This window comes from Erinaceus europaeus, chromosome X (assembly GCF_950295315.1).
Source record: "Erinaceus europaeus chromosome X, mEriEur2.1, whole genome shotgun sequence".
In the NCBI taxonomy this organism is placed as follows: Eukaryota; Metazoa; Chordata; class Mammalia; order Eulipotyphla; family Erinaceidae; genus Erinaceus; species Erinaceus europaeus.
In genome coordinates, this window is record NC_080185.1 from 89,552,039 (window position 1) to 89,567,344 (window position 15,306).

The following is a 15,306-nucleotide window of genomic DNA, read 5'->3' on the forward strand; positions in this document are numbered from 1 at the left end:
TTTTCCATATAACAATACAACCCCCACTAGTCCTTGGTAAAAATTTTTTTAAATATACTTTTATTTAATTTTTTTTGATTTTTAAAAAAATATTTGATTTGATTTTAATGAGAGATACAGAGAAAGATTCAGAGACTAGAGCACTGCTCAGCTCTGGTTTCTAGTGGTGCTGGGACTTGAACCTGGGAACTCAGAAGCTCAGACATGAGTCCTTTGCAGAACCACTATCTACCCAACCTGCCTAGCTGATTTTTTTTTAAATAATTTATTAACCCAGATCCTTAACGTAGGTCCTTGTCTTTTGTGCTATGTGCACTTTTATTTATTTATTTTTTTACCAGAACACTGTTCAGTTCTGGCTTATGGTGGTGAGGGGGATTGAACCTGGGACTTTGGAGTCTCAGGCATGAGAGTCTGTTTGCATAACCATTATGCTATCTACCCTCCGCCCATGCCATGTGCTATCACCCGGCCCTCACAAAAAGACTTTAAAAAAAACAAACATTTTTATTATCTTTATTTATTGGATAGAGACAGCCAGAAATCAAGATGGGTGCTAGAGATGGAGAGAGACAGAGAGACACCTGCAGCACTACTTCACTACTCTCAAAGCTTTCCTCCTGCAGGTGGGGACCAGGTGCTCAAACCCGGGTCCTTGAGCATTACAATGCTTGTGCTCAGCCAGGTGCACCACTAAGCGCCCCCTGCAAAAAAGACTTTTTTAAAACTCTAAAGTCCCAGGTTCTATATATTTTTTTCTTGCCATGTAGCCTTTTTTTTTTTTTTTTAAATCTTTATTAGATAGAAACATCCAGAAATTGGATGAAAGGGGTGATAAAGACGGAGAGAGACAGACACCTGAAGCACTGCTTCACCACTTGGAAAGCTTCCCCTGGCATGTGGGGACTGGGGGGGCTGGAACCTGGGTCCTTGTGCGTTATAACATGTGCACCCAATCAGGTGCGGCACCACTCCTCCCGCCACATTCAATTCCCAGAACCATAAACCAGAACTGAACAGTTCTCTGGGAGAGAGAGAGAGAGAGAGAGAGAGTGAGTGAGTGAGTGTCAGACTATTTCTCTGCTATATTTGATCTTGGAAATTAAACACAGGCCCTTATGGTTGAGTTTAATGTTCTAACCACTCCACCAGCCCCCAGATCAACAGACTTGGATATTATATATATATATATATATATATATATATATATATATATATATATATATATATTGTCATCAAGGTTATCTCTGGGGCTCCGTGCCTGCATGACAAATCCACTGCTCCTGGCAGCCATTTTCCCTTTCCTTTATCTTTCTGTTTTATTGGATAGGAGAGAGAGAAATTGAGAGGGGAGCGGGAGACAGATAGAAAGGTTGAGAGAGTTCGAGCCCCCGGCTCCCCACCTGCAGGGGCGTCGCTTCACAGGTGGTGAAGCAGGTCTGCAGGTGTCTGTCTTTCTCTCCCCCTCTCTGTCTTCCCCTCCCCTCTCCATTTCTCTCTGTCCTATCCAACAATGACGACATCAATAACAACTACAACAATAATAACTATAACAACAATAAGACAACAAGGCCAACAAAGGGGGAAAAAGGTAGAAAGAAAGATAAACACTTGAAAGTTTGATTTACTGCTCTTGAAGCATCTCCTTGTGGGGAGAGAGGGCTTGAACCCAGATCCTTGCACATGGCAGTAATATGTGCACTTAACCCAGTACAACATCACCCATTGACGAATATATTTTTTTAAAAGTTATTTACTGGGGAAAGGAGATAACATAACGGTTTTCTGCAAAAGACCACACACAAAACAGTGTGCGGGGAACTGGGTTCAAACCCCTGGTCCCCACCTGCAGCAGGAAAGCTTTGCAAGTGGTGGAGCAGATGTGCAGGTATATTTCTTTCTCGCTCCCTCTCTACCTCTCCCTCCACTCTCAATTTCTTTTTTTTAATATTTATTATTTATTTATTTATCTATTCCCTTTTGTTGCCCTCATTGTTTTATTGTTGTAGTTGTTATTGATGTCGTCGTTGTTGGATAGGAGAGAGAGAAATGGAGAGAGGAGGGGAAGACAGAGAGGGGGGATAGAAAGATAGACACCTGCAGACCTGCTTCACCAATCGCCACCTACACTTAACCACCTACACTTAACCTGCTGCGTACCGCCCAACTCCCCACTCTCAATCTCTCCCTCTGCCTCTGCCTCTGCCTCTGCCTCTGCCTCTGCCTCTCTCCCTCCCCCTCCCCCTCCCTCTCCCTTTCTCTCTTGCCTACAGGGTTATTGCTGGAGCTCAGTGCCTGCACCACGAATCCGGTGGTAGCGCAGTGGGTTAAGCTCACATGGCATGAAGCACAAGGACGGGTGGGTGGGAGGATCCTGGTTTGAGCCCTGGCTCCCCACCTGCAGAGAGGTCTTTTCACAGGCGGTGAAGCAGGTCTGCAGGTATCTATCTTTCTCTCCGCCTCTCTGTCTTCCCCTCCTCTCTCCATTTCTCTCTGTCCTGTCCAGCAACGACAGCAGTAACAACAATAGTAATAACAACAACGATGAACAACAAGGGCAACAACAACAACAAAAAATGGGGGCTTGAACCAGAATCCTTATGCCGGTCCTTGTGCTTTGTACAACTTATCTTTTTTTAATTAATTAATTAATTCCTTTTGTTGCCCTTGTTGTTTTATTGCTGTAGTTATTTTTGTTGTCGTTGTTGGATAGGACAGAGAGAAATGGAGAGAGGAGGGGAAGACAGAGAGGGGGAGAAAAAGAGAGACACCTGCAGATCTGCTTCACCGCCTGTGAAGCGACTCCCCTGCAGGTGGGGAGCCGGGGGCTGGAACCGGGATACTTACTCCGGTCCTTGCTTTTTGTGCCCCCTGTGCTTAACCCGCTGTGCTACGGCCCAACTCCCAGACTTATCTTTATTAAAAAGAGAGATACAGAAAGAAAGATGTGCACAGATAGAGAGACTAGACTAGAGCATTGCTCATCTTTGGGTTATGGTTGTTCTGGGGATTGAACCTGGGACCTTGCAGTCTCAAGCATGAAAGTCTTTTTTTTTTAATCATTTATTTATTGGATAGACACAGCCAGGAATCAAGGGGGGAGGGGGTGATAGAGCGGGGGAGAGACAGAAAGACGCCTGCAGCCCTGCCTGCTTCACCACTTGCAAATCTTCCTCCCTGCAGGTGGGGACCAGGGACTTGAACCTGAGTCCTTGAGCATTGTAGCATGTGCACTCAACCAGGTGCGCCAGTACCCAGCCCCCCCTTCTGGCATGACAGTCTTTTACAGGACCATTTTGCAACCTCCCCAGACCTAGACATAAAATTTAAATTAACTGGTTTTAAATATTTTTATATATTTTTTATTTTATAGGACAAAAAGAAAGGGGAGGGGAGATAGATAGATAGGAGGACCTGCAGATCCGTTTTACTACTCGTAAAGTGTTCCCTCTGAAGGTGGGTACTGAGACTTGAACCCAGGTCCTTGTGCATGATAATGGGAGTACTCAACTAAGTGTGCCACCCCCCCACACACACATACAAGGTCATTATTATTATTTTTTACCAGAATATTGTTCAGCTCTGGCTTAAGGTGCTACAGGGAATTGAACCTGAGACTTTGGAGCCAGCCTCAGGCATGAGAGTCACTTTACACAACCATTATGCTCTCTACCCCTGCCCCATACAAAGTTATCTTAATGAATAAATAAAATGGGGCTGGGTGGTGGCACACCTGGTTGAGCACACATGTTACAGTGCACAAGGACCCAGGTTTGAGCCCCTGGTCTCCACCTGCAGGGGGAAAGCTTTGCAAGTGGTAAAGCAGAGCTGCAGGTGTCTCTCTTTCTCTCTCCCTACCTCCCCCTACCCTCTCGATTTCTGACTGTCTCTAGCCAATAAACAAAAATAGTAATAAAAAAAAGTTTAAGGGAGTCGGGCGGTAGCGCGGCGGGTTAATCGCACGTGGCACAAAGGGCAAGGACCGGCATAAGGATCCCGGTTCGAGCCCCCGGCTCCCCACCTGCAGGGGTGTTGCTTCATAGGCGGTGAATCAGGTCTTCAGGTGTCTATCTTTCTCTCCCCCTCTCTGTCTTCCCCTCCTCTCTCCATTTCTCTCTGTCCTATCCAACAAAGACGACACATGCGCTTAACCCACTGCACTACCGCCCGACCCCCTATTTTAATTTTTTAAATGTATTTATTTATTCATGAGAAAGGAGGAGAGAAAGAACCAGACATCATTCTGGTACATATGCTGCTGGGCATCGAACTCAGGACCTCATGGTTGAGAATCCAATGCTTTATCAACTGCACTACTTCTCGGACCACACCATGTTTTTACTTTTTTAAGATTAAAATAATAAGGGGGTCGGGTGGTGACGCAATGGGTTATGCACATGTGGCGCAAAGCGCAGGGACCGGTGTAAGGATCCCGGTTTGAGCCGCCGGCTCCCCACCTGCAGGGGAGTCCCTTCACAGGCGGTGAAGCAGGTCTGCAGGTGTCTTTCTCTCCCCCTCTCTGTCTTCCCCTCCTCTCTCCATTTCTCTCTGTCCTATCCAACAACGAACAACATCAACAATGGCAATAATAATAACCACAATGAGGCTACAACAACAAGGGCAACAAAAGGGGGAAAAAATGGCCTCCAGGAGCAGTGGATTCATGGTGCAGGCACCGAGCCCAGCAATAACCCTGGAGGAAAAAAAAAAGAAAAAATTTTTTAAAAAGATTAAAATAATAAATCATTTATATATTTATATATTGAGTATAGACAGGGAGAAATTGCGAGGGAAGTGAAGATAGATGGAGTGAGACAGACACCTGCAACATTGCTTCACCTCTCATGATGTTTTCCCCACAACTGGGAACCAAGGGATTTGAACTCAGGTACTTGTGCATAGTAATGTGTGTGTTCAATCAGTTGTGCCACTGCCTGGATCCCCAGAGTGTTTCGGGAAATTGGTGTGATGAATATAGAGTGCTTAACTGCCAGATATGATGTCCTGGTTTCAGTACCTGGCATTGCATGTACCACAGTAATTCTCTGACTCTCTTTTCCTCTCAAATAAATAAATAGATAAATAAATCTTTTTAAAAAGTGTCTGATTAAGAGTAAAATCCCTCTTAATTCTCCCAGGAAGATAAAAGTTTGTAAGATTGTTCATGACAACTCTGGTTGGGGACAGACAGTGTCTATTTTTTTTTCATGTATGAGACACCAAAGTCCCAGATTCAATCCCTAGCACCACCATAATATGAGGTGGTCAGACAAAAAAAAATGGGGGGGCAGATGGCAGTGCACCTGGTTGGGTGCACATGTTACAATGTGCAAGAATCCTGGTTCAAGTCCCGGTCTCCACCTGCAGTGGGAAGGTTTTGCAGGGCTGGAGGTGTCTCTGTCTCTTTGTCTATCTCCCCCACCCATCTCAATTTCTGATTGTCTCTATCCAATAAGGATAATAAGTTTTAAAAAATTATTTATTTATGAGAGAGGAAGAGAAGACCAGAGCCTCACTCTGGCACATGCAATGCAGAACCTCATGTTTGAGAGTCCAACACAATCTACTGCACTGCCTTCTGGGCTGCTGAATTTAAACTTAAACTGGAGGATTGAGAGGTTGCACAGTGGCTAGAGTGCTGGACTCTCAAGCATGAGGTCCCATGTTTGATTCCTAGCATCATATATGTCACCGCGATGCTCAGGATCTCTCGTTCCCTTCCTCTCATAAATAAATACATGACTATTTTCTAAAATAAATAAGAAAATAAAATTAGACTGCCTGTTAGGAGCTGGGGGGACAGAGAGGGAAGGGGGAGAGAGGAGAGAGAACAAGAGACACCTGCAGACCTGCTTCACCACTACTCATGAAGCTTTCTTCCACAGGTGGGGACTAGGGGTTTGAACCTTGGTGCTTGTGCATAGTAATGTGTGTGCTCTACCAGGTGCACCATTGGCCAGCCCCACCCTACTTTGTTTTAATTCCAAAATGAAAACACATTTTTCCTTGGTATCTCATTATAATCGTGATGTACATTCCTCTTAAACCCCCACGCCCAGACAACAGAGAAAAAAGTAGTAGGGAACAAATGGCAAAGCAGTACCCATCTCCCTACCTAGAAATAGCCGCTAACATTCTGTTCTCAGCATCCCTCACCCCCTGTGGATACACAACCTTTTCTTTCCTTGTTATTATTTGAAATGGCTTAAAAGCCTTTCTGGAACATTATTCTGGGAACCATCTATTTAGATGTGTATTTATGGAAAACAAGTCAATACAGATGTTAAGGAAATAAAAGGGCGGGAGAGATGAAGAGGAAGAAAGTCAGGGACAGATGGGAGGGGGATACAACCCATAAGGACAGAAGTAAAGCAGAGGGCCTACAGTGGCGAAGGTCAAGGAGAGGGTTGGGGAAAACAGCACAATAGTTCTGCAAAATGCCTTTTATGCCTGAGGCTCTGAGGCCCCAGGTTCAGTTCCCAGCACCACTGGAAGCCAGAACTGAGCAGTGTCCTGACCTCTCTCTCTCCCTCTTTAAACTAAAACAAGCAAAATATATTAACAAATAGTGCTGCTATGGGCATAGTTGTACACAGATCTCTTTGGATAGATTTTAAAAAAATCAAAGAGAGGATGGAAAATAATATTTAGGGACCTCTTAGCTTTTCCACAGAATAAAGTCATATCTCCCCTTCCATACGAGGGAGAGGAAGGACCAAACCCCCAATGCGCTCTACTGACTCACTTTTCCCTGACGACCAGACAGGGCGCCAGCTGCTCTGTTGCCCCCAGCAACTGCTCTCTGACTGCCATGGCAACCGCCATCTCTGGCTTCGACTGTACATCTTGCCCCTTGGGCGTTTCCATGGCGACGCGCTGGCTGGAAGGGTCGCGTCTGCGCAGAGAGGGAGGGGTGTGTGTGGTGGTGGGCAGAGTCCCCCGTGTGCGCAGGCGCAGAGCCCGCAGCCTTGCCCATTAGCCTGGTTGTTACGCATTTGCCAGCCAGTCCGCCCGACCGGAGCCCGGCTTTCTGGGGCAGCATGGCGGGGTCGCCGCTGCTTCGGGGGCCGCGGGCCGGGGGCGTCGGCCTCTTGGTGGTGCTGCTGCTAGGCTTGCTCCGTTCACCTCCCTCGCTCTGCGCAAGGCCAGTGAAGGTGCGACAGCAGCCCCGCGCTGGGAGAGGGGGGCGGGGTGAGGGGTGCGGGATGCTGCGGGAGAGGGTCCCGCTCCCTGTCCGTTTCCAGCCTCTGGGATGATCGGAGAGACTAGCTGGAGTGGACCGGGTGCCAGATGCCAGCCAGTCTGCGCCCGGAGCAGACCGGCGGTACCCAGCTCGATCTCGGGGTGTGTGGGTGGCAGGGAGTGACATGGGGGGGAGGGGGCTTGACCGCGCCCTGTCCACTGGTCCTCAAATGGCACCAGGCAGCCAAGCCCTGTTCGCCGCAGTCCTTGGTGTTAGGGCGGGGGGGGGGGGGCTGGGTGTACGCAGGCTGGGATGCCAGAGCATCCGAGCGTCCTTAGGAAGGTGCAATGCATGTGATGCTGGGGGCGCTCCCGCGTGGGACTCCCCCACCCCTGGTGACATCGCGTGTGCCCGTGCTTGGGATACTGAGCCCCATGGGCGTGTCGGCGCGTGTGTGTATGTGTGTGTATGTGTTTCTGTTTGCTTTCTTTCGTTTTTCCCTTTGGGAGGGTGTGGTGTTTGCATCCTTCGATGTACATTCCGGGTTGGTTGCATGGAACAGAGTGATTGGGATTTGGGCCATGTGTCCCGAAGGCCGCTTCTCCTCAGCTTCTTGTGGAGGTGTGTGTGTGTGTGTGTGTGTGTGTGTGTGTGTGTTGGGGTGGGGGGCAGGGGCGGGACCCGTACAGTGCCAAGGTGATTCTGTGCTGCTTTGTGCCTTGAAGGTGGCACCTTTGCAGTTGGGGGGGGCTTCAGAGTGGTGACCGCATGAGCCGCTACGTGTGCGCATGTGCGTGTGTGCAGCTTTTTGCGTGTGGCCGTGGCTGTGTTGGTTTTTGCGTAGCGGACATCTCAAGGTCTGTCGGTCCATGCGAGTATGTGTGAGGCCGTGATTGCTGATGGGTTTGTGACTGGGGAGAGGGGGGACTCAGGGGGTACCAGATACGAAGGCGCTTGGATGAAGTGCTCCTCCAGCTTTTAGGGCTGTGTGCGTGGAGGAAAGTGATTTTTTTTAATTATTAATCTAATTTTCTTGTGTGACAATAGCACGATGCATAGTATCCCACTGACATTTCCCCCCCCAGAGCACTGCTCAGCTCTGGCTTATGGTGGTGCTGGAATTGAACCTGGGACTTCAGAACCTCAGACATGGAAGACTTTTGCAGAACCATTATGCTGTGTCCCCAACCCTCCCCCCAATGGAATTTTGGTTTGCATTTCCCTGGTTATTAGTGAACTTCACTTGTTTTCCATAACTTTTTGTTCCATTTTTGGGTAGGAACACTGGCTCATTTTTGTCTATTTTCACATTCACTTGGTTTCTGTTGTTATTTTGGTCTTTTTATGTTTGTTTGGATATTTTTGTCTTTTTTGTATATCGCAATGCAACTATGACCTTTTGTGTGGTATGATTTTCTTCTATTCTAGTTTTACCTTTTATTGGTGGCCTGGGATAAAAAAAAAGAAGAAAGAATATAAGTAAAAGAATAGGGGTTCTGTTAAAGACCTTCATGCCTGAGGCTCTGAGGACCCAGGTTCAAACCGCAGCACCACCATAAGGCAGACCTGAGCAGTGCTCTGGTCTGTCTCTGTCTCTTCCTCTCTCTGTTTCTTTTTCATTAAAAAGAGATTACAAAGTGGGGGAGGGCACTGCGGTGATTACAGTGTAATAGGGACCCAGTGGGCTCAAGCCCCTGCAGGGGGAAATTTTCAGAAGTAGTGAAGCAGGGTTGCAGGTGTCTCTTCCCCTCTCTATCTCCTCCTTGCCTCTCAATTTCTCTCTATCTCTATCCAATAATAAAATATATATATAATACAAAAATGAAGGGTGGGGTATAGCATAATGGTTAACGCAGACAAAAATCTAATGCCTAGGGCTCTGTGGTCCTGTGTTCAACCCCCAGCACCACCATAAGCCAGAACTGAGCAGTGCTCTGGGAAAAAATAATAATTAAAATAAAATATAATAAATAAAATATTATTAAAAATAGCTCTCATACCTTCTCCTCCTCTTCCTTCTTGCCTCCAGGTTTATTGCTGGGGCTTGCTTGGTGCCTGCACTATGAACCCATTGCTCCTGGAGGCCATTTTTCTTGCCCTTGTTGTTGTTGGATAGGGCAGAGAGAAATTGAGGAAGGAGGGGAAGACAAGAGAAGGGGAGACAAAGATAGACACTTGCAGACCTGCTTCACCACCTGTGAAGCAACCCTCCTGCAGTTGGGGAGCCAGGGGCTCGAACCGGAATCTGGTTATGCTGGTCTTTGCGCTTCATGTCATGTGCGCTTTACCTGCTGCGCCACTGCCCCGCCCCCCCCTCCTCCGGTCATACTGTCTATAGCCTCTCTCATAAAGAAGCCAGGGACAAGGTCTGATCCCCTAGGACATAGTGAAGGAGTATGTAGGGGCTCTTTGATGATTTTCAATGTGCCTGGAGACAGCAGGAATGGGAGGGGGGCGGGGACCATGGGAGGTGGCAGTGTCTGAGGAGCCCTGGAACCTCTTGCTGGCATGGGAGAAGGTTCGAGGTCCACGGCGGCCCCCGGCTGGTGTGGGTGTTCCTGACCAGAGGGGCAGTGATCACATCTTTGTCCCACTGTATTCCCGCAGGAGGCTCGCAGCCTGGGCGCGCCCTCGCCGCCAGTGGTGGAGGCCAGCGGTGCTCGCCGCTTCCGACGGGCACTGCCGCGGGCGGAAGCGGCGGGGGCGGTGCAGGAGCTGGCGCGGGCGCTGGCGCACCTGCTGGAGGCCGAGCGGCAGGAGCGGGCGCGGGCGGAGGCGCAGGAGGCCGAGGACCAGCAGGCGCGTGTCCTGGCACAGCTGCTGCGCTCCTGGGGCGCTCCCCGCACCCCGGAGCCACCTCCGGCCTTGGACGACGACCCGGACGCCCCAGCCGCCCAACTCGCCCGCGCCCTGCTTCGCGCCCGCCTCGACCCGGCCGCCCTTGCAGCCCAGCTGCTCCCTGCCCAGGCCCCTGCACCACTCAGGCCCCGGCCCCCAGTCTACGACGATGGTCCCCCTGCGGGCCCCGAACCAGAGGACGCGGGCGATGAGACGTCAGATGTGGACCCCGAGTTGCTGAGGTACTCTGTCAAGGAGCGGCTAGTGTGAGCTCACATGGGGGAAGGGAAGGAATGCTATGGGGTCGGTCCTGGGAGCTCAGGAAGGGTCCTGGATCCAGCTTGTGGGGACACAGCTGTCTGGCTGGGAAGTCAGGGGAGACATTGGGGGGCATGAACTCTCAGGGAGGGAGCACCCCATGCTTGGTTTCTAAGGGAAAGGGGAGACAGTTTTCAGGATGAGATGCAATGCCTTTTAAGAGCGGTGACTTGGGATCTGGGTGTGAAAGTGGAGTGCAGGATGGGAGGGGGTAAGGGCTTCCCATACCCCCCCACTTTTTTTTTTAATCCCTGCAGAGCACCATTAAATTCTGGCTTATGGTGGTGCTGGGGATTGAACCTGGGACCTCAGAGTCTCAAGCACGAGCTTTTTTTTTTTTTTTTTCATCACCCCCTCTGCCTTTCTTGGCTGTCCTGCAGGTACTTGCTAGGGCGGATCCTCGCTGGAAACTCCGAGCCTGAGCCCGCCGCTGCCCCACGCCGCCTCCGCCGAGCCGCCGACCAGAATCCAACCCCTGACGTGCTGCCCGAGGGCGTGCTGGGGGCTTTGTTGCGGGTGAAACGCTTGGAGACCCCCGCGCCTCAAGCGCCAGCCCGCCGCCTCCTGCCACCCTGAGGGAGGCCAGACCCTTGTCTCTCTGGGGCCTCAGTCCCGGTCCCCAACCCTGGCCTGCCTGTCCCCCCATTTACGCCCCCGCCAGCACGTCAGCGCCCGCCCACACCAGCTAGTAGCATTTGCTGCGCTGTAACAAGAGCCCCACCTCTGTCCCCACAATAAATCCGATCTGAAGCAACTCTGTGTTTGTCCTTGTGCACGGTAGTTTTGGGGCTGAGGGTGCTGGTCTCGATCCAGCACTTGGGAGACCCCTTCCAGGACTGTTTCTCACCACTGGGGGGGGGTAGCGAATCCACGTGGATCCCCATGGACCATGGACCTTAGTGATGCCTCTTCAGATGCTCAGCCTACTTTTCAGACCTCACTGGGTAATGATCGAAGGGGGGGGTCATGCTTGAGAGTCCAATGCTCTACTCACGGCCACATTTTCCAGTAACTTTTCCCCCCTTTGTGTAGCAATGGGCCTCTACATGAGACACCACTCAACAGCTTCCCCACTTCAGCTTTCTAGCCTCCCCCCATCATTTTATTAAGGGCTTAGTGAGTTTACCCTTATCTACAGGACAGTTGACACGAGCACAATTCCTCATCTGTAAAACACCTCACGTTCATTGTGGGTCCTTTTCACCAGCAAGCACCGGGACCCTAATGCCCTTCCCCCCCACCTTCCATAGAGTCCTTTGCTTTGATGCAACACAACAGACCAGTCCAAGTTTAACCAAAGCACCGCTCAGTTCTGGCTTATGATGTTACCGGGGATTGAACCTGAGACTTTGGAGCCTTGGGCTATGAAAGTCTATTTCTTTATTTACCAGAGCTCTGTCTGCTCAGCTCTGGTTTATGGTGGTGTAGGGGATTGAACCTGGGACTTTGGAGCTTCAGGCATGAGACTCTCTTTGCATAATCATTATGCTATCTACCCCTGACTAGAATTTTCTTTTTAATCTTAAAATTCATTTTTTTTATTTGACAGGACAGAGAAACTGAGAAAGGGGAGACGGGGAGAGAAAGACATCTGCAGACCTGCTTTACTACTCATTAAGTTTTCCCCCTCCCTGCAGGTGCAAACCTGGGGCTTGAATCTAGACCTTTACACTTAGCAGCAATTGCACTCAGCTGGATGTGCCACTGCCTGTGCTCCCTGAGGATTTTTAAAATTTTTTTTTAAAGTACAGTCACCTCCCCAGTGTTTTATTTATTTATTCCCTTTTGTTGCCCTTGTTGTTTTATTATTGTAGTTATCATTGCTGTCGTTGTTGTTGGATAGGACAGAGAGAAATGGAGAGAGGAGGGGAAGACAGAGAGGGGGAGAGAAAGACAGACACCTGCAGACCTGCTTCACTGCTTGTGAAGTGACTCCCCTGCAGGTGGGGAGTCAGGGCTCGAACCGGGATCCTTATGCCGGTCCTTGTGCTTTGCACCACCTGCGCTTAACCCGCTGTGCTACAGCCCGACTCCCCTGAGGATTTTTTTTTTTAAGTTTTATGTACTTGTAAGAGGAGGAGAGGGGCAGAGAACCAGAGTATTATTCTAGCACATGCAATGCCAAGGATTGAACTCATGACCTCACATTTGAGGGTCTAACACCACTGCACTACTTCCTGGGTCTTGGGATTTTTAAAAAATTTTATTTTCCCTTTTGTTGCCCGTTGTTGTAATTATTGTTGTTGATGTCGTCATTGTTGGATAGGATGGAGAAATGGAGAGGGGAAGACAGAGGGGGAGAGAAAGAATAGACACCTGCAGACCTGCTTCACCGCCTGTGAAGCGACTCCATAGCATATGGGGAGCCTGGGGGTTTGAACTGGGATCCTCATGCTGGTCTCTGCACTTTGCGCCACGTGCACTTAACCCGCTGTGCTACCGTCTGACTCCCGGTGCTGGGATTTTTTAAGGGCAAGGATTTTTTGTCTTGTTTCCTTTTCTTTATGTTTAGGTACATCAGAAATACAGCAAGGCAGAGTGTGTGTGAAAGAGTCCATAGCACTGAAGCTTCCTCCAATGTAGTGGGGGGGGCTGGGTTGAGGGGCAAGATTTTTTTTTTTAGTGTTATTATCTTTATTGGATAAAGACAGCCAGAAATCGAGAGGAAAGGGGATGGGAGAGATGGGAGAGAGACAGAGAGACACCTGCAGCACTGCTTCACCACTTGCAAAGCTTTTCTCCTGCAGGTGGGGACTGGGGACTCGAACCCAGGTCCTTGCACACTGCAACATGTGTGCTCAACCAGGTGTGCCACCAGCCAGCCTGCAGGGGCAAGATTTTTTTTTTCAAATTTTTAAAAGATTTACTTATTCCCTTTTGTTGCCCTTGTTTCATTGTTGTATGTATTATTGTTGTTATTGATGTCATCGTTGTTGGATAGGACAGAGAGAAATGGAGAGGGGAAGACAGATGGGGGGGAGAGAAAGGTAAGAATTTTTGATGATACCTTTATCTCACTCTCCTTTGAGTCCTAAGGAGTTCCTGGTTTGTAGAGGACTTTCCCCTTCTTTCTTTTCATTTTCATAAAGAGAAATGGAGAGAAGGGAGGGATAGAGAGGAACCAAGAGCCGCCTGCAGCCCTGCCTCACTGCCATTGAAGCTTCCCTCCTACAGGTGTGTGTGTGTGTGTGTGTGTGTGTGTGTGTGTGTTGAACCTGGGTCCTTGAACACAGTAACGTGTATCCTCTACTGCCAGACATGCCACGGCCCAGCGCTCCCCCATTTCATGAATGAAAGAATTCTCTCCATTCCATTTGGCATCACCATCCCCTTCACACTTTGCAGATTTTGAAAACCCAATGAAGTCATTTATTTAATCTTGCACAGAATCTCTCAACTTTACAAAACATAGCCAACACCAGAAGGACCTGCTAGTGTGAGCGCAACTAGCGACTCTGGGGGTGAGGTGGGGTGGGAAGGAGTCTGGTGTGAAGGGACCATCATGGCGGCCTGGGAGAAGGCCAGATTTTCTTGGCCGGGACTTTCAGGCCACAGAGCAGCGGCAGCGGCACTTGCAGTCCTGGGGCCTGGTTTCCTGGCTGCTAGCTGCCGCAGCCTCCCGGTCCCTCTGGATCGCTTGGATGAGCAGGGCGAAAGCTTCCTCCACCCCCTGCCCGGTCTTGGCAGAGGTCACCACGAAGGGAGTCCCCCAGCTCTCGGCGAGGGCAGCAGCAGCAGTGTGGGCCTCTTTGGAGGTGCTAGCCAGGTCGCATTTGTTGCCCACCAGGACGAGGGGTCTGGTACAGCAGGGATCCCAGGTGGCCCGCATCTGTCGCAACTGGGCCAGTGAGTCGGGTCTGTCGAGGGCGAAGACGCCCAGCACCCCGTCGCTGATGGCCAGGCACTGGTCACGAAGGGCTCGATGCACGGGCTGCCCTGCTGTGTCCAGCACGTTGAGCACGCAGCCCCCGGGGCTCAGGGCCACCTCCTTCCAGTAGGAATCCTGGATGGTGGGGTCATGGTCCTCCACGAAGCACTGGTAGTTAAGCTGGATTGCGAGTGCGCTCTTGCCCACTCCACTGGCACCTACCAACGCTGCCTTGTACTCTGGCAGCTGCCCACTGCCTCCCCCGGATTCTGCTTCAGCCCTGATGCTCTCCTCCTGGGAGCTGAAGTTCCAAGTGCCCAGGCCCAGGTCAAACACTCCAGACTCCCTGGGTGGTGGCTGCATGTCCTTGCCCGCCTGCCCTTCGGGAGAGAAGGAGTGGGTTAGGAGGGCGGCAGCCATGCAACCTTCTAGTATGTCTGTCCCCATTCACTGTCATCATCACCATTTTATTATTATTATTATTATTATTATTATTATTTTATCATCACAGGTGCTTCACAGGTCTGGGAAACTTTTTTAAAGATTATATTTATTATCATTATTTTGCCTCCAGGGTTATTTGGGGTCCAGTGTCTGCAGCATGAATCCACTGCTCCTCGAGGCCATTTTATTTCCCCTTTTGTTGCCCTTGTTGTTGTAGCCTTGTTGTGGTTATTCAGGGGAAGACAGAGAGGGGGAGAGAAAGACAGACACCTGCAGACCTGCTTCACTGCTTGTGAAGCGACTCCCCTGCAGGTGGGGAGCTGGGGGCTCGAACCGGGATCCTCACATGGGTCCTTGCGCTTTGCGCCATGTGCGCTTAACCTGCTGCACTACTGCCCGACCTCCTATATTTATTATTATTTTAATGTCTTCATATTATGATAGAGACAGACAGTAAGAGGGTGAGAAGAAGAAAGACACATGCAGTCTGCTACACTGCTCCTGAGGCTCTCCGCCTATCATCATCATTAATATTAGTATTCAGAGAGGCTGAGATGGTGGGAGGTGGGCGGGGGCGCACCTGGTTGAATGCACACGTTACAATGCTCAAGGACTGGGGTTCCAGCCCCTGGTCCCCACCTGCAGGGGGAAAGCT

At 50.0% G+C, this 15,306-nt stretch overlaps 2 protein-coding genes across 2 annotated transcripts; one reads left to right on the plus strand and one right to left on the minus strand.

Moving 5' to 3' along the window:
• Positions 1-6,972: 6,972 nt before the first annotated feature.
• PCSK1N (proprotein convertase subtilisin/kexin type 1 inhibitor) lies at positions 6,973-11,093 on the plus strand. Its single transcript, XM_007529396.3, has 3 exons — positions 6,973-7,154; positions 9,791-10,263; positions 10,720-11,093. Exons 1-3 carry the CDS (start codon positions 7,041-7,043, stop codon positions 10,913-10,915), a joined length of 783 nt encoding a protein of 260 aa, XP_007529458.1. The 5' UTR covers positions 6,973-7,040; the 3' UTR covers positions 10,916-11,093.
• A 2,725-nt stretch (positions 11,094-13,818) lies between these two features.
• ERAS (ES cell expressed Ras) lies at positions 13,819-14,627 on the minus strand. The gene has a single exon (XM_007529438.2). It carries the CDS (start codon positions 14,625-14,627, stop codon positions 13,884-13,886), a length of 744 nt encoding a protein of 247 aa, XP_007529500.1. The 3' UTR covers positions 13,819-13,883.
• Positions 14,628-15,306: the final 679 nt, after the last annotated feature.